The sequence below is a fragment of the Thunnus albacares genome, chromosome 12, assembly GCF_914725855.1.
Source record: "Thunnus albacares chromosome 12, fThuAlb1.1, whole genome shotgun sequence".
In the NCBI taxonomy this organism is placed as follows: Eukaryota; Metazoa; Chordata; class Actinopteri; order Scombriformes; family Scombridae; genus Thunnus; species Thunnus albacares.
In genome coordinates this window covers 19,723,286-19,742,020 of record NC_058117.1, presented here as the reverse complement: position 1 = coordinate 19,742,020, position 18,735 = coordinate 19,723,286, and the positions used below count along the sequence as shown (strand labels likewise).

The 18,735-nt window shown below is 39.0% G+C and overlaps 2 protein-coding genes across 10 annotated transcripts; one reads left to right on the top strand and one right to left on the bottom strand.

The window, feature by feature from the left end:
* The first annotated feature begins 990 nt into the window (after positions 1–990).
* On the top strand, positions 991–13,344 carry LOC122993222 (elongation factor 1-delta-like). 9 transcript variants are annotated; one of them, XM_044367190.1, is made up of 10 exons: positions 991–1,093; positions 2,187–2,208; positions 3,478–3,513; positions 5,607–5,721; positions 7,688–7,744; positions 9,041–9,122; positions 9,215–9,309; positions 10,767–10,964; positions 11,673–11,867; positions 13,222–13,344. In XM_044367190.1, exons 1-10 carry the CDS (start codon positions 1,006–1,008, stop codon positions 13,258–13,260), a joined length of 927 nt encoding a protein of 308 aa, XP_044223125.1. In that variant the 5' UTR covers positions 991–1,005; the 3' UTR covers positions 13,261–13,344. The 9 variants fall into 9 exon arrangements, with proteins under 9 accessions (XP_044223125.1, XP_044223126.1, XP_044223127.1 ...); XM_044367191.1 differs by lacking the exon at positions 3,478–3,513; XM_044367192.1 differs by lacking the exon at positions 7,688–7,744.
* On the bottom strand, positions 13,220–18,693 carry LOC122993220 (E3 ubiquitin/ISG15 ligase TRIM25-like). Its single transcript, XM_044367183.1, has 7 exons — positions 17,874–18,693; positions 16,728–16,814; positions 16,388–16,621; positions 15,003–15,162; positions 14,856–14,906; positions 14,710–14,769; positions 13,220–13,988 (listed from the first exon to the last, which is right to left on the bottom strand). The coding sequence occupies exons 1-7, from the start codon at positions 18,459–18,461 to the stop codon at positions 13,456–13,458; spliced, it is 1,713 nt and encodes a 570-aa protein (XP_044223118.1). The 5' UTR covers positions 18,462–18,693; the 3' UTR covers positions 13,220–13,455.
* Between the last annotated feature and the right edge of the window lie 42 nt (positions 18,694–18,735).

Genomic DNA, 18,735 nt, shown 5'->3' with positions numbered 1-18,735 from the left:
CCTATGAGTGTTTTGGAACAACAACTATGATGATAATAATAATACATTTAATAATACATTTTATTTATAGATAACTTTTCTTATTACACAGAAGAAGAAAAAAATCTATATAAAACACACTAAAAGCAAGAGAACACACTAAAAGTTCATTAGGCTAAGTAGCAGGAGAAAACATTGAAAGCAGCTCTAAAAAAGGTGAGTTTTGAGTAGTTTTTTTTTTATATGGACAGGATAAATAATAATAATCATCATCACCATCCTAATCATAATAATAATAACAATATTAAATTGCCAAAGCCACACTGAACACTAGTCAACTAAGACTAAATTGAAAATACATCCAACTATACCAACCCTAATCTATCCTATTTATTAGTACAAAATGTTCCCAACATATAGTAGCCTTGTTGGCCTATACTTTTTCTAGAGGATTTATAATCTGCTCAAATAGGCTCGACCAGTCTGCCCTCTGCAGGACAAGCGAAGACAAATATTTGGCTCAAAAATGAACTTAATGTTTACATGTAAAATATTGTTTTGAGCAGGATCATTTTAAGGTATACAGTGACAGAGGTCCGTTTGTAAACGTAGAGAGTCGGAAGATTTTTTTAAAAAAACAAAAAACAAAAACAACACTGTATCGTTGTTAAAACTAAAAATATAATCACATGAAATCAGAGTTATGCCTGACAATGGGGCCCTTAGCCTATCAAAACGGTCAAAACGTCATGAACGGGTCCGAGTCGCTTGTTCTCGTGGAATCATGGGAAATCGAGTCTTTGGTACAAATGGATCGTACCACTCTAGAGGTGCGATGTAAATACAAGCAAATACGTCCACCCATTTTTATGTCGTGGGCCCATACGCAAATACTTGTTTTGTTGTGTGTTCGTATGCTAATATATGTTTCGTAAACACTGAACTTACGAAAAAATAATCGATATAGTCGAAAAAAACTAAAGTCCCTCCCCCTATCTGTCACTGAAAAATGCAAGCAGCCCGCTAATGCGAGCCCTCTTCCCCGTCGGATTACAGCCGAGACAGCACGCAAAGGGACGGTTACTGAGCCATAAAACGTCGAATAAAGCCAATAGTAAGTGAAATAAAGTTGTTTTTTTACGACCCGGAGCACTATAAAACGTGTACTGTTTGTAAAACCTATAAACTCTGAAGAATTTAAAGTTTTTCACCGCCACGTGGTTAACGGAACTACAAGTTGGTGCCGCTGTCAAAAACTTGGTGCAACTAAGCTAATGTCTGTGTGGTCGAGCAACAGATGGATGCAACACGATTTTTTGCTGCCATAATTATCACTTTAACTGTGCCAATTGCCTGTTTTCTATCTGCAATTATAATTATATTGCACACTCGGCTCAGTGATTCCCAGGTGACAAATGTTTGGTGAATTGAACAGTTATTTTTGTCTCCCATTTATAATACTTTTTTTTGTCATTTAAATTTTTATTTAAATTTTTTAAATCAGTCAGATATCGTGAAAAAAAGAACAAACAAACACTTCAATATAAACAATACAACCATGTGAAATAAGCACACATAGAGGAAAAATATATAACTTTATATATTAGCACATAAACATAACAAATCACATCATTTGATAATAAATACTGTCTCCTATATATCCTCAACTATGTAGGGTGTTGCTTACATGTTATAGGCACCTATTTACATCTTTTATATAATTCAAAAAGTAATCCCAGACCCGGTAAAACTTTCCTTTTGTTATCATTTAACCTAATTCAAATGAGGCATAATCAGTCATCAGCTTAACCCAGTCAGTAAATTCAGGTCCAGTCTGACTCTTGTAGTGGCGAAGAGTAATTCTAGCTGCAGTGAAGAAGCCTGTCAGTACTAAACCACATTCTGCTTTTCAATATTCCTGGTGGCAACTCTGACATATGTCTCAGTAGACAAAGTTGGACAAGTACAGACAAGTTGTTCTGTATCAAGCCCATGTTATGGTGTACAATAGTAGCTGTGAATTATCTGATTATGTAAAAATTTACCCTGGATATCCCTTATCGTAGTATGGTTTAGATTGCAATCCCCTAACACAAAATAAATTAGTTTGTATGCAGTTTTTCTTCTTCTTCTTCTTCTTACAAGAGACTGTTTATGAGAATATCTGTATTGTCATAATTGTCTGTTATGTTTCTGTTGGGCATTAGCTTCCTATCCCAGTTATCAAAGGTGAGTGTTGATGATGAAGCTGCTTTTCAGCTGATGCTCTAACACACTGATTTTATTGTTATCTTGTGTTGAAATAATGACATTACACTCAATCGCTAATCTATTAGGTACAACTGCAACAAATCCAATCCTGCATGACATTTAGGTTACAGTGTGCTCTTGTTGTTAAAACTGGTCATTTTCGAGGATGTAGATCCAGAGCTGCAACTAGTAGTCGATTTAATAATAAAATTGGCTGTTTCCATAATCAAATGATCGCTTTAGTCAATTTTTTTTAAGCAAAAAGGTCACATTTGCTGGCTGCATCTCCTCAGATGTGAGGATTTGAAACTTTTATGTGGCATACATGATTTGATGAAGTTTTTTTCTGACATTTTAGAGATAAAACGATTAATCAAAAAAACAATCAGATAAGCAGATTAATCACTAATGAAAATGAACGTTCTTTGCAGCCTTAGTTGTAGATTGTAGTGCTGTTTAACTGTATTATACTGAAATATTTCTAATATTTATGCTCACCTTTAATTGTATGAACAAAAACAGGGCTGCCTGCAACTATTATTTTCATTATCAACTAATCTGCCAAATGTTTTCTTGAATATCAATCATTTTGACTGTAAAATGTCTGAAATGTGTGAACAATGCCGATGACAATTTCCTAAAGCCCAAGATGACAAATTTAAATAGTTTTTGTCATTGAAAGCATTTCAAAACCCAAAGATACTTAATTTGCAATGTTATAAAATGGAGAAAAGCAGAAAATGCTCTCATTTAAGGTACTAGCGAATAAATTTTTGCTCGAAAAGTGGCTTAAATGATAAATGTTTGCAAATAAAGCAAAAAAAAAGTTTCATATTAATTTTTCTGTCAATCAACTGATTGTTTCAGCTCTGAGGAGGACAAAATATTTGAAGCATCTCAGTTTAAAACAATACAATTCAACAACACCACAAAACTACGACTTCCAAAATGACCATGAAGTTGAATCAACCACTTTTAAAAACAGTCTTACATGAGCGAAGGATTTATCGCTGGGCTGTTGTATTAGACTGCATGTGTTTTATCAAGGTGTAACAAGTTATCACCACAAGTTTTGTTCGATTATATTGTAGGTTTATTTTCAGGAAAGAATAAATGCATGTAAAAGTGACTGGGATCTTTTGGTTGTGATGTTTGCCTGCTTGTTTAAAGGCAGCTGTCAGAAAAAATGTGTCTTTTGTAAAACTTTGTAATACTTTTGAATTGTTTAAATATTCCATTTCACAATAGGGAGCGTACATTATCCTCCAGCATGCCAAAACAAAGGTGAGCCAGACTCTGTTGCACAGGTTTGGTGTTTTTTTTGATGTTTCAGAAGAAACATCTTGTCATATTTTATGCATACAGTGTTTCCTCATTAATTGGGCGCAGCTGTGGTGTGTTTGAAGGGACAGCCTTGTTCTGGTTTTATACCCCAGCTGTCATCATCAGGGTGTAACTTACCTGGTTTCTTTCAAGTTGAGATTAAGCTGTCTCTTAATAATCATAAAATCAAATCCAAAATGTTTGCAAACACTTGTTAGTTTGGATTTGAAATAAATACTGAGGAAACACTGCAAACACCTAACATAAACGTCGGCCATCTTCATCTGTCATTTGTTTTACCCAAATGATGTTTTGCATTGTTTATTTTGGCTTTGTTGTTTTGAAAGTCCAATGTGAGATTGATCAGTTAACTTTTATTACAAATACTAAAAGCATACAGGAGGGTCTTTGCAATTTCAGGTTCATTCAACTATTCCCACTATGCAGGTAAGCTTATTCTCCTTTTAAAGGGAAATATACGATAATTTACATTTTCTGGACCAAATTAAGTTTTTTGATCAATCAATCGTCTCTCGACCTGAAGGACCACATTGGCATCACATATCAACAGATTTATGAGCTTCAAAAATGCCCCTAACCAGCAAGTTCCCTTTGTGATGCTAACTTCACTCTAAACTAATGGCTCTAGCTTCCACCTGTTACTTCTTTTCTCTCCTCATAAACCCGACACAAAAGTGAGAGAAGAGACCCCTTTATAGAGAAATGGATCAGTTTTGGCCAAACACTAAGCAAGGAGGAGCCCCTCAGCATGCATCACCAGTCGGGACCCCCAGACAGGGTAATATTCCTGTTCCGGAGAGGAGCATCATCAGCGGAGACAATGTCCAGTTTGGGAGGCAGCGGCGCCACGCACGTTTGTCCCAATCAGAGAACCAGAGCTCTGGAGCTGAAGATGAGTGGATGAGCGGCTCCTACGGCCAAAGCCCCATCCTCAAGGGCATGCAGGCAGAGTCGATCTGGTACAACCGCAGCTCCTTCGAGCAGGCCGAGAGCAACTACCAACGGCGACTTGCCTCCAACGGCAACGGGCCGCTCTCGTCCTCTCCAAAGAGCCCGAACACCAGAGGCTTCTCGAGACGCACCAACAATCAACAGCAGGATCAGTCTCACCCTGTCACCACTGTGAAGTCCTCTGGCACCCCCCACCGTCGGTACAGTAGAGGCCGCAATCGTACCTCCTCTGAGACCGAGCAGGGGGGCAAAGGCAGCAGGGGCAGGGCGCCGATGCAGAGGAAGAGAGGCCTCTCTGAGACGGAAAGCAGGCCCAGATGGGACAAGTATGACACCTCTCACACAGGGAATGAGAGAGACGTGATCTGTGTTTTTTGGTTTATTTAACTACTATGAATATTTTCTGTTGTCTGTCTGCGTTTTTGTTTGGCGTTTTTTCAATTGTTTCTTGGTATTCAGTGTGATTTGTGTCCAGTGTCACATAAGTTATAATGTACAACAGATGGCAACGTACAGTCTTGTTTCCCTGTGTATGATAATCGTAAAAATAAAGTGGAACTCTGCTATAACTAACGTGGGGCTGTTGGTTGGCAGTGAGCGACCTTTTGTTTTGATAATCCAGAGTTTGCAGACCAGGCAACTCTGTTTGACTGAGGAATGTGCAGATGCTTATCTGCTGCAGAAACCCATCAGCAAAATGAGAAGGGGAGGTGAAGCATGTATGCAGGCTGTTATAACCCTGTTTTTCATTGTTGCTTGTGATTTTTGAAACTGTCCTATCAGCTGTGTACATATGAAAGAAACTGTCTGCGTTACGCTTTGATTTGTCTCTCCCTGTTCCACTCAACAACTCCATCTGTGGCGCTACATGTCGTAACCTGTAATATACGGCGTCCTGGTCAAGCATCTAATTAAGCGATGTTTTGTTGCTTGTTTCCTGTCACTGATTGTGCCGGCTATTATGACCTAACACCTGGTCATGGCTGTTTGTTAACAGATAATTTGGCAAATAATGATCAGGTTGTTTTGTTTTTTTCCCCCATTGTCTAATTTTAACTGAATTTTTCACTTTCCCTCCTCAGTACCAAAATGAGCGGACTGCAGTGCCTCGCCTCGGAGAACATCTGGTTTGACAAACACCGCTACGATGAGGCTGAGAAGCACTTCTACGAGGGAGTTAACGGCCCCACACATCAGGTGAGAAAACACTTATTTATTATTATTATTTACTTTTAATCCAAAAACTATTTTCATCTTTTCGTCTTCTTTTTATAGCTTGGCTTTTTATAAGCAGCTCAAGATCTTTATTACACGCATCAACCTGATCAATCAGCTTTCTACAAACCTTTATTTTCCATCCTTGTTGCCGTCTTTTGAAGGTCCTGTACTCTCCTGTCTTGACACCTCCACAGCTCATGCTGCCTTGTCAACGGCTGCACGCTGCCCTGTCAGTCACTGGCCTGTTGGTTCTAGCAATCGTTACATCATCGGCAGTCACAGCACTCAGCAGCCCGGAGCAGCTGTGTGCATGCGAGTTAAGCCACTCGATTTAGACGAGAGAGGGGTCAGATGATTTGGCAGCTGCCTCTGCTACTCAGATTGTCTGCAGCAGCTTCGAGATTTTCCACACAGGCCTGAGGGGAAAAAAATGGAAAGAGATTTCAGTGTGGTCAGTTCATCAAGTCACAAGAATCATATCAGTTTTGTCTCACCCTTAGTCACGTCAAGCCATGCGGAAAGATTAAGTTCACAGAGATTTTGAGATATCTGCCTCTGAAATGTCTGCGGCTGCCCAAATACAATGGCGGTGAAGTGTCTTTCCAGATACAATGCTCTAGTTACTAAGAGATAATCCACAGACCACACTGTCAACACTTTAATTTTGCTTGGCCTATTTCTTGGGTCAAAAGTAGTTCCCGTTTCAGGACTCTGTGTACCAAAGTGGGAAAACGACAGCTGCACCACATGAGGTGTAGGTCAGGTTATCATTGTGAGTTTGTGTACTCTCATGTCATGTGTGTAACCTTTTTTATATTTCACCATTAGGCATATTTAAATAAACCCAGAGCTCACATTTATTTGCTTCTGACAGCTCGTCCCTTAAATGTTACAGTTGGCATCATCACTCCCTTTCAAATTCGATTCACAGGATTGATTAACAGTGTCACTCTGAATGTTGGCTGTATGGGGGTCATCCTGCTCTTGTCTGTTTGGCATGATGCTTCCTGTCTTTCTCACTGCTTCCGCTTCATCACTGCTTTACCCACACACGCCTGCAGGAGACTGAAGCTAATGCCATCCTGCAGGACATTGCTAAATCCCGACAGAATATCCAGCAGTCCCTAAACGGAGTGAGTACTGTATTACAAAATGAGCCACAGGCCTCTATCCCCTGGAGTGGCAGGACTGTACTCACTAGTGTTCGTGTACCAGCCCTATAATAGGGGAATAGCAGTTAAAACTGTGTAATTATGATGAATAAAGTGTAGAAGTCAAGTCTTTTGGAGAGTTTTAAGCTACATTAAATCCCAAACACTACAAGAGTTTGAAACTATTCTATTCTCTGTTTTGAGAGATGTTCATCGTTCTACCTCTGCTTGCTTACTTTCATAATCTTCATTGTTGCACTGTCAGTAAGTTGCTTGTGTGTTTGTCTTTGCAATAGCATTGTGTTTGCCATTTTAAGTTGTCAGAAGCTACTGCAACTTTTTTTTTTTACCGTGAAGTCAACATTTCTGTGTGTACGGCTGATTTCTTCCAAACCACAAGGGTTACTTTATTGTCCTCAGTTGTTTTCTCAGAGCTTGTTTTCTGCAAACAGCTGCATTGAAGGGGTCGATGAGAGAACACCAGTTGATTTACAATCCACACATTTGCGGCGCAGGCTGTAAAACCTAAGCAATGAACGAAATGCACTAAGACCTCTTAAACATCATTTTATTGAGAATGTTGAAAGTGATTATTGCACACTAAAACAAATGTTTCATCTGATTTCTCGTCCGTTTCTAACCCATTACTGACAACTGAAGCTGTTCATACTGTAGCACGTGTAGCATCTGACTACCTACCTACAACCTCTACTTTTCTCTTTGTCTTGGTCTTTTTTTTTTTTCCCTTCCTCTCTTCCTCCCCTCACCTTCACCCCGTACCTTAATGGGTGCAGGTGAAAGCGGCCCTGCAGCAGGCCAAAGGGCGCCAACAGAAACGGCAGCACAGAAACGTAAGTCCTCTTCAAGCATGTTGCTGCTCAGGCCTGGAAACGCTGCATGGCTGAGACAGACAGCCGGGTGTGCTGGCTGTGTCCGCTGCTGCTGCCTGACGTGGAGTGTGCTACTGTTACCACAGCACTAAGATGTCTCATCCTGCACCATCACCTCACCTGCATCCATTTAGGCATCATAAGCCCCATTTCCACCGCAGGAACTCCCCCAGGGGACTGAGATCCACCTGTGTGTCCACCACAGGGACCAGGAACCAGGGAGATTGTTTTACCCCCCCAAAAAAATCCCTGCTTCACCTTCATTCATGAAACAAGGAAGTACTCAAATATTGATATTAGGTTGAGGGGAGGATACTTCTCGTTGTTTAACATTAAAAGTAAAGTTATGCTTTTATGCTTTATGCTAGAGAGTGAATGAAGAGAGGGAGTGGCGGCGGGGAGAACAAAGCCAGTGAATGAGAGAAATAAAACAGGCGCTCTTTGTTTCATTTTAATATTCCTCCTTTTACATTTGTCCTTTTCATTCATTAGATCCAACTCAAACCTCAAAGGCCTGTAACAGTAAATATATGACAACAGGACAAATGTTTTTCTTTTCCTCATGCGTTAATACTGTTTCAAACGCTGCTGTCATTTTTAATTTGTCACGGCCTGTTTTGCATGATCTACCTGGTTCCTCAGATGTGGTGGAAACACAAACAGGAACTATTAGTTCCTTCCAAAGTACCAGAAACGTGGTTGAAACGGGGGGCTACACTGCCACTAATTCAAAATGTGTAATTATGAGGTGGAAGTTATCACCTTGATTATTTTGCTTTATCAGTTACAATTATTATCAGTTACAATTTAAAAAATGCCAATTTTCCCATATAAAATATAGTCCTTCCACTTCATTTCATCTTTAAACTTTAATCAGCAATGGTTATTAAATGTGGGAAAAAAATCTTGTCACACGGTTGTCTTTTTACAGGTTTGTTTACAAAAATGAGTTGACATGCATGCCTGTGTTGTAAATTTAAATATTAAAACCTGTTTTGTGGGAACCAAAGTTGATTTTAACATCAGCACTGTGTGTTCATGTGTGAAGTATATTCAAATCATTGCTGTGAAATAGATTTTAGCCTTGCATGGTTTTTGTTTTTTAACCATCACCATGTTCACTTTCTTATTTATTTTTTTATTCATTGCTTGCTTCTTCACTTCAGGCTTTGATTGGATCTCAACCTGGATGCTTTGTTAACATTTCAAACCCTGAACAGCAACATAACATTTACTAATTTGTTTATTTTTCCACAGTCCTCCTCACATGCAGGAGGAGACCACGAGCTGGTTTCACGCATGAAGAGCCTGGAACTGGAGAACCAGGCTCTGCACAAAGGTGTGTTTATATTCAGCTTTGAGCTTTTGCTTACTTGTTATAGTAACACAAGATTTATACTTTAACCTTTTTATGCTTTGTTTGCATGTTAGTGGTGGCGGAGATGAGAGCAGCCCTGCATAAACTGGAGTCCAGAGTGGGTATGCTGGAAAAGAACCCTGCATCAGCAGCCGTCCCTTGTGCTAAGGTAGATAACAATTAATTTATTAGGCTCGTTTACTACACATGTACATCAGGGTCCAAAAGACTGAGACCACCATTCGATACTTATATTTTGCATTTGTTTCAAATGTAATAGTCATTTTTTTTCATAATCATATCAGTACATATATTTCAGAATATCTTAGTATGTCCCCCTGTTGCTTTAATGACAGCGTGAAGTCAAGCTAGTATAGACAAGTCTGTGCAAAACCTGTGACTATGGAGGCAAGTGCAGGTCAGTCAGGACTCCTTGGTCTTCTTTGGTCTTCAAGTAGTTCTTGGAAACCTTTGATTTGTGTTTAGGGGTCATTATCCTGCTGCAATATGAATCCGTCTTCACAAAAATGCAAAGCAGAGGGTACAACATGTCTCTGGAGAATGGAGGTGTACTTCCTCCTGATCAGGGTGGAGTCAGTTCAGTAAAGGCGTCCAACTCCAGAGAAGGCAAAACAACCCCAGACTTAAATATTCCAACCACGGTGTTTCACTCTCAGTTTAATACACTGCGGTATCGTTCTCTCTCATGTTCATCTCCTTACATAAAACCTTCTGTTACTGCAATAAATCTCAAACTTCATCAGTAAATAGGCCTTTTTTTCCCAGTCACCCACTGTGAAATGCAACACAGCCTTCTTTTGACAGAACTTTTGAGTCTTGCATTCTTTATTTAGCAAATTCTGTATCTGTGATAAAGTTGCTTTTCTATCTGTCAGGGAACTTAGCTTGATGTATTGATCTTCTGGTTGTGTGGTCACTTTTAGTTTGCCTGATTGTGCTTTAGATACAACTGATCCAGTTTCTGCAAAGCATTTTAGAGCTCCATGCTCTGCCCCCTTAGAAACCTTTTAGTCTAGCCATGATTCGACTGTGAGAAAGCCCCTCTTTGCTTAGAATAACAATTTGACTTCCGACACTTTCACCTAGTTCTGATGCCATGTTTCTCACTATCACAGTGTTATTTAGTAAGCAGTGATCTGCTGGAAACTTGAGGCACAACCATATTTATAACGGGTGAACACTGGCTGCAAGTTGTTACTTGAACAAGCCTCTGATGAGTAGATCAAATCCACCATCCATCTGAACGCTTCAGTGGAAGTGATACAACTCAAGGAAATCTGACCTTTTGTATAAACTAGTTAAGTCGGCCAATACCACAAATTTGATTGCTGACCTAAAAATACAAGAATCTTAAATATTTCTTCTTCATTTTACAACTTCTTGTGTTTTAAAATGTTTCTGAACCCTCAAACTTTGATTATTTCAAAGGTTTACGTGAAAATATTAGATTTTCAATGTGGTCTCAGACTTTTGGACCCCACTGTATGTTCTCTGTATCTACATTAAAAATGTCTGAAAGGGGTAACGGAGCCTCTTCTGGACAGATCAGACATTTATTTTGTGTTGTGGTGTTTGTCATGTTCCTGTTCCCATTATCTCGACCAGGCTGCTCCAGTCCAGGCTGCTCCAGTCCAACAGGTAAACGGTGATGACGACGACGATGACATAGACTTGTTCGGCAGTGATGAAGAAGATGAGGAGACAGCACGCCTCAAGCAGGAGCGTGTGGATGCGTATGCAGCCAAGAAGGCCAAGAAACCCACCCTGATCGCCAAGTCATCCATCCTGCTGGACGTCAAGCCTGTACGTATTAATACCTCCCACACTGTATAATATCATCCAGCTCATTAATATGCTAATTAGAGATGCAACGATTAGTCGACAGAAAATTAGTCAGCAACTATTTTGATAATCATATAATTGTCATTTTTTTCAGCAGGAATACCAAACATTAGCTGGTTTCAGCTTCTCAACTGTGATGATTTAATGCTTTACTTTGTTATATATGATAGTAAACTTATATCTTTGGGTTTTGGACTGTTGGTCGGTCAGAACAAAACGTCTCCTTTGACTCTGGGAAATTATAACGGGCCTTTTTCACAATTTGACATTTTATAGATAATACGAGAAAATAATCAACAGATTAATCTATAGTGGAAATAATTGTTAGTTGCGGCCCTAATGCTACATCCGTTGCAATTGTGCTTCAGTGAAGTGAACGCACAGTTGTTAAAAAATGTAACTGAAGTCATTAAAATGTCTTCCTAGATGAGGTTCAGGTCATGGATGTGATTGTCAATGATTCACTGTTTTATTTGGCAAAAGCTGAATTAAAAAAAGTAATGTCCTTTAAATTTATTTCTGTTTTCATTCATGTTTTAAGTCGTTCAGCTAATTGTATGTTCCGTCATTGAATCTAATTATAAACATTTGTAGAAGTTGGCTGAAAACTCCTTTGTTTTGCGCCTTTTTATGGCTTTGTCAAATTAATGTTTGTGTCCGTTTCCTCAGTGGGACGACGAGACGGACATGGCAAAGCTGGAGGAGTGTGTGCGCTCCGTGCAGATGGACGGGCTCCTGTGGGGAGCATCCAAACTGGTGCCAGTGGGCTACGGCATCAAGAAGCTGCAGATCAACTGCGTCGTTGAGGACGACAAAGTTGGAACTGACATTCTGGAGGAGGAGATCACCAAGTTTGAGGACTTTGTAAGTAACAATCACTTTGACCTGTGTAGCTACTAGAAAGCTGAACTGATGTGATTTAAAGGGTCAGTTCACCCAAATGATGAAAACATTTTTCTCACTCACCCCTGATGGTATCTAACCTCACAGATAGTTTGGATTTTATCAGCTGTGCTCCTGAGATTTGTCTCTGCCATCACCTCAGTACAATGGAGCTGAATGGAGTTTCATCTGTACTCGTGGTATTAAAAAAAATTAATTAAAATTCAACAGCAACTTTTCAGAGTCAGTGTCCCTTTTACTCACAGAGCAGTTTTCATTGGAACTACTTTTTACTGAAGAAATAGTCCCCTTGTGTAAAATATTGAGTGCTGTGTTTCTTAAACAACAGGGAAAGACTTGTTACTGCTGAATTTATAAAAAAAAAAAAAAAAAAAAAAAAAAAAAAATTCTAGTGCAGTGAGCGCCACATGAAATTTCATTCACCTCCACTATATTCAGATTCGGGCAGGAATCTCAGCAACAAACCAGGCCAATTACAACCAAAACTATATGAATTTTCAGATATCACTAGAGGTCAACTTAAATGCTTCTTTTTTTAAATATATATACATCCCTTCATTTTATACCAATTGCCAGAGTAATTTCCAGGTTTTTAATGGTTGATTTTTAGCAGATTTTACAGAAGGGGTGGTGCAATTTGGTATAAATTATTTAAAAAATGGAAAAAAGTTGGCTGATTTCACATGTAGTTTTTAGCTTTTTTTACAACAATTTTCTGAAAGTAGTTGCTTGGTAACTGTTAATTCTTAAAACATTTTTTTGAAAGTGTTATGTAATTTGGTGGTGTATGAGAAATGCGCTCATTAAAAAGTTTTTAAGAAAGAATCTAATATGCCAATACTAATACAAATTTTTGCATCTTCACATCTAGAAAATGAGTGTGCACCTACCAACCTAACAATTTTTCCTGTTTTTTCTTATTTGTACCAAGTTGCACCACATTTCTGTAAAATGTCCTTGAAATTAACTGTTAAAATACCTGCAAATTAGATCAAAGATTTCTAGGAATTTGTTATAATATTAAAGGATCTGTAAAATAAGGTGTTACCTCAACCTTTTGTTCTTTGGGTGAACTGACGCTTTCATAATTCAAAGAAAACCAAACTCCTTTCAGAAAAAATGTGGATTTCTCCCAAAAACCTAAATGTTGAGGGGACAAATAAATGTCACATAAGCATTCGCTGTCTGTTAATCTTTTTCTGACATTAAATGCTTTATTGATAAATAGCTTTGTACAATGATTCACCATATGACAGTATAAATGATATGTTCAAATAAATATGCACTTCTAAAGATGTTTTTTCCTCGTCTGCAGGTCCAGAGTGTAGATGTTGCTGCCTTCAATAAGATCTAAGCTCCACCTCTTCACCTTTCCACCAAAGTGTTGCTGCTGCTCCGGGCTTGCACCGTTATTAAAATGCTAGGCTTTGAGCACAAACTTTTGTCTCTGTTTCATTATTCCTCTTAGTTAATACTAATAATATTTGGAACCCTGCATCTCTAAGGTTATTTGAGAACTGTTGTGTTTTTTGATGGACTGTAGTCAGCTTCACACTTGAAGAGAGCACAGCTTCAAAGTAGAGCCTAATCCCACCCAAAATCCTGGATATACAGGCTGCGTGAATGAAGTCTTGACTTTATGGAGTAAAACCATTGTATCAGAAATGTTGTAGAAAGACAGAATCCCCCCTCTGAAGTCTAGATAGACTCCTATCCTGCTACAGCAGGGAGCAGCGATGGTCGCGCTCTGCTTATTGTGCTGAAATGAACAGACAGAGTAAGAACAGTCCAGACTCCAGGATTTGGAGTTGTGTCCCAGCTTGCAGTCGCTCCCTCCTCCGTTCCTGCTTATGTTTTTGTAGCAGATACCAATAGAAACCCCACCGTTACCAGCCCACTCTACCTCCCAGTAGCAGCGACCGGCCATCCCAGCGCGACACAGCACCTGAGCCCAGCTGGTGAAGCGATCAGGGTGGTCCGGGTATGGCTGCGGCTCTGAACGTGTGGTCACCCCTCTCAGACTGTCAGAGAAGGACAGATAAGGGTTGGCTGTGTTGAGGTCCAGGATTATGTCGTGGTAATCTGGAAAGGGGAAATGAATAATGTCAGACAGATTATAGTTTATTGGTATTTTTTGTTTGACACGCTTGCAGTGGTCCTGACTGAAATATGGACTTTTAGATAGATTGTTTAGAAATCTGGTACAATGTTCATATTTCACCAAGGATGAATCCTATTGACTTTGAACATCCACTAACTTTTCATCCAGCACCACCAACAAGTGACATTTCTCAGTTATTCAGACAAATATTTCAACATCTACATAAATTGCTATGTAAATTGGTACAGACTTTTATGTTTTACTCAAGAGGAATTGTAATATTTTCAGTCAGTTTTCAACGCTATCATTGGGTCAAATGTTGAATCTGCTCAATACTTTAGTTTCTAATACCTATAAAGCTAAATGACATTCCCATCAGCCTCTGCTATACTGTGTAGCAGATTTTAGGATGCTGAAATTAGCGTTTAGCAGCTGAACCTGAAGTAGAGCCTCACAGAGCTACTGGCACGGCAGTAGAGTCTTTGTTTTGTTTGAATGCTGAACTTTGTCTAGTCCTGCTGCTTTTCTTCATCTCATATGATAGTAAACAGAATATGCATTTTGGACTGTTGATTAGACTAATTTGGAAACTCCGCATTGGACCTACAAAATAGTGATGGCTATTTTTCACAATTTATTGAAATTTATAGACCAAATAAATCAATCAGTTAGTTATAAGGTTAATAAAATGATTGTACTCACATTGAAGAAAATCAGCTCTCGTCTTTGGTTCTGTGTTGTAGGGCATGTTGGCATCTTTTGCTGGTTGACAGTAGATGATGGCAGACATTAAACATGTGACAAAATAATTGTTAAACTACTAAAAAAAAAAACTTAAATTTACATACCTTTAGTCTTTTCAGAGGTACTTTGATTGCTGGTTTCCTTCAGTGAAATCACTGGAAATTTAGAGAAGATAGTGTCCATTTACCCTTCATAACATCTAAAAACAAAATGATCTTTCTTGTTTCTTGTCATTTGTAAAGGAAACATACCTTTATCTGAAATTCTGTTGAATTCTCTTTCGATTGTTTCATCCAGACTGTCCTTTAGATCAGCGAGGGCTCCTCTCATGCTTTTGTACATCAAATATGGAAGCGCATCAGTGCTCGGCATCTCCACAGTCTTTGCAGGGAAGTGAAGAGACTTGCACTTCTGCAGCGACATGCAACCAAATTAGCAGGCAGAATGCAAATACAACAATAGAGGAAGGAATCACTTTGTGAGTCCTGAAATAGTCAGTTAACTGTACGAGAAGTTCACACTTAATGCACCTTAAATCATGTTGACTGACTCTGTCAAGCTCAAGTTAGGCTTGTGTTAAATGTTACCAATTGTCTTGACCTTAAAAAAAAATAAATGCACATTAAAAGCAACTGGTAATAATTATTTGTAGAGAACTTTTCAAAAAAAAAAAGTTAAGAAATGCTTCACACAAGGCAGAAAGACATATATAACAAGACAAAGACTTGGTTTCATCTCTGTATATCAGCGTATTTATGAGTAAATACACTTATACTCACTAATACTCACCTATTAACTATCATCTTTCACATCTGTTGCAGTTTGGACTAAATATTGGTACTGACATGTGTTATATGTAAATACCACACTTTTTAATCCTGAGCACTTTGACCAAAAAGGTTTTTTAAGATGTTCTAGTAATATAATACAAAATAAATTTAAAAAACAGTTAAAATTAAGTAAAAAAAGAAAAGAAAATCATGCAAGCAAATTGAGCAGAACGTTTCCAATAATAAAATATGTTTTAAGTAGATATTTAGCTTCCTCAGAGCCCTGACTGCAGAGGTCACGTCTCCTGTGGACTCTGGAACAGAAGATCTTCAGCTACATTGAGGTTTATATTGGACTTAAAGGTTGGAAATATAGCAAAGAGCCTAATGATAATCAATAACACACTGCTAATGGTGTCATCTTGTATTTCTTAATGTCATACATGTAATTCTCTTCTATATGTCTTTGGTTATTACCTTATTCTGTTCATACTATTGCTTATATATTACTCTCTAAACAGATTAATTGTTTTGAATTAATCTTTTTTCCATTTTGCAGACTCTCCCTCTTATATGTTGTGCTTATAAAAATGTTCTATCTGGTTGTTTGTAATGTGATTTTAGTTGTAGGTTTAATATCTGGCCTGGGGAAACAGATGAAAATTAACATCTTAAGCTAACTCTTGACTAATAATAAACTAATAAATGAAACTTTGAGGCTGTGTAAAGATGCTAAAACAGGTGCATCAGACAAGTGAGGATAAGATAAAAGCAATTAAAAAGACCTCTATGTGTCTAAGACGATATAGACATGATTGAACAAGTCTTTTCCCAAACTACTTGCCAAGTTGGCTTTTGTTCCATACCTGAAGGAAATGCAGGTGGTCCTCAGTGCGAGAGAGCTTCTCCAGCTCAGCGTCACTCCTCCTGAGCTCAGCTATCTCTCTCTGTATCTTCTCCAGCAGCTCCTCAGCCTGACTGACAGCCGCCCTCTCCTGGACTCTGATCAGCTCCTTCACCTCGCAGCTTTGTTTCTCTATGGAGCGGATCAGCTTTGAGAAAATCCTCTCGCTTTCCTCCACTGCTGCCTCTGTAGAGTGCTGTGGAGGATAAAGTTTCCTAAGGAATCGTGTGTGTGTGTGTGCCCTACTTTTGAGTCTATGTCAATAACATATTAAAAAGACACTGTATTAGAAATGCACTCACCTTGATGTACCTGACAATGTATCTAAGTTCCTTCTCTGAGTCCTTCAATTTCTGCACAGACTTCAAAGAGCTTTCCTGGAGTTTTTTCTGAGAGAATACAAAAGATGAAAATCACACCATGCCATCCCTCAGGCTGCTCGTGTTTCACCATGAGTTTTGATTTTACAATCAAAGGATTGGATTAGACAAGGAGACCTTTGGTCTATCAACCTAAACATCTGAGCACACATGGCTGCAGGACCAGAGCATATTTCACAATCCCTGTATTCAATATTTGAAGACACCAAAGATGCAAGTAAATTGTCTATTGCATCTCTGTTAATTTTTCCCCATTACTAACAACAGAATGTGTTCAAAATTATTAGCTTTCCTGTGTTAAACTACTGATTTTTTCAAAAACTCAACAGCGTCTTGCTGTGAGTAAAAGCCAAAATTGTTCAAGCTCTACAAATCAGTTTGCAACACAGGCTTTATGTTAGAAATTTGTTGGCTCCAGTGCTGCGTTTGGAGTTATTGTAATTACGTGTTTTGGACATGTAAATAATGTTCAAATCAAAGCTCTGATCTATACAACTTGGCCGTTTATAACACAGAAATTCTCAAAAACCAAACAATCTCTTGTCAGCCAAAGTCTGTTGTTCAATGTAAAAATGTTATAATGTCACTGCACAATATTTCTAACCCCCACATGACTAACTCTGCAGTCACACAACCACCTTGTCCAATGACATGAATACTCTTAAATTGTAAAAAGGGGACTTTACAAAATGTTCCCGTGAGATAACCCTGATGACATCACTATGCATTCATCAAGGTTATTTTCTCAGACTTGTCAAGTTCCTCAAGCACCACAGAAAACATTATACTGACTGTTTTCACAAGTTGAGCACCGACTATGTCTAGTGAACTGACTTTGATGTATAAAATCAGTGGAATGCCCCTTTAAAATGAGATCCCTACTTCTAATAAATGCCTCTACCTGAATTTTGGTACAAAAACATACATGATGTGCTCTAAATACATCATTTTACAACACTGAAAGGGTCATTTGTAATCTAAGTAAATATTAACTTATTTATTCTGGAAATTTAAATGAATGAATGATTATTATTGCTGAACTGAATCTATAGAAACACTCCAACAAACCTGTTGTGCTGCTCTCTCGTCCACCGCTGCCACCACGTCATGGCCTTTGTGTCTCTCTTTCACGCACTGGGAGCACACACCCTGCTGGTCAGAGCGACAGTAACCTCTCAGTAACTTGTCGTGATGTGGGCACAGCTTCTCTCTCAGCTGATCCACAGCAGCTGGGATCAATTTATGCCCCTTCCCATGAAAACGTTCTTCGTGGGCTCTCAAGTGAGCTGCACAGTAAGACTCCGAGCACACGAGGCAGGATTTAACAGCTTTGCTTTTTCTCCCTGTGCAGACGCTGCATTTCACATCCTCAGGTTTGGCCGAGTGTTGAGCTGGAGCTTGAAATCCGGACCGCTGAAATTTTTCCACCACTTCACCCAGAACTGTGTTTCTACTCAGCAGAGGTCTGGGGTTGAACACCTGCCTGCACTGGGGGCAGCTGTACTGGCCTTTCTGCTTGGCCCTGTTCCAGTAGTCTTCAATGCAGTCCAGACAGTAGCTGTGTCCACAGGGGATAGTCACTGGGTCTCTCAAAACCTCCAGGCACACTGAACAACAAAACTGGTCTTGTTCAATAGAAATAGTTGTTGCTGCCATTTCTTTCTCACGTTGACCAAAAAATGCAAGGTACAAAGATGGGCGTAGCTCACAGGTGCGCAGATAACAGTTTCTCAGGTTTCACCTGCTGCACCCTGAAGCCTCCAATCAGAGCCAGCAAACCAGGACATAGGCGGACCCAAAATAAGCAAACAACCCTCTATGGAACCACCTCTATGCATGCATGAGGGAAGATTATAGCAAATACATCATAACACAAAAGTACTGCTGTGTGTTTTTTCAGTCAACCTGTTGTCCCACTTAATGCCCGTAC

Bases quoted from the DNA above. Each gene is read 5' to 3' on its own strand.
- LOC122993222 (XM_044367186.1), top strand. From the start codon at position 4,276: ATGGATCAGTTTTGGCCAAACACTAAGCAAGGAGGAGCCCCTCAGCAT. The intron at 4,851-5,606 runs GTATGACACCTC...TTCCCTCCTCAG, and splicing joins AGCAGGCCCAGATGGGACAA to TACCAAAATGAGCGGACTGC. The intron at 9,310-10,766 runs GTAGATAACAAT...TATCTCGACCAG, and splicing joins CAGCCGTCCCTTGTGCTAAG to GCTGCTCCAGTCCAGGCTGC.
- LOC122993220 (XM_044367183.1), bottom strand. From the start codon at position 18,461: ATGGCAGCAACAACTATTTCTATTGAACAAGACCAGTTTTGTTGTTCA. The intron at 14,907-15,002 runs GTATGTTTCCTT...CTAAATTTCCAG, and splicing joins CAACAGAATTTCAGATAAAG to TGATTTCACTGAAGGAAACC. The intron at 13,989-14,709 runs GTGAGTACAATC...TCCCCTTTCCAG, and splicing joins GAGAGCTGATTTTCTTCAAT to ATTACCACGACATAATCCTG.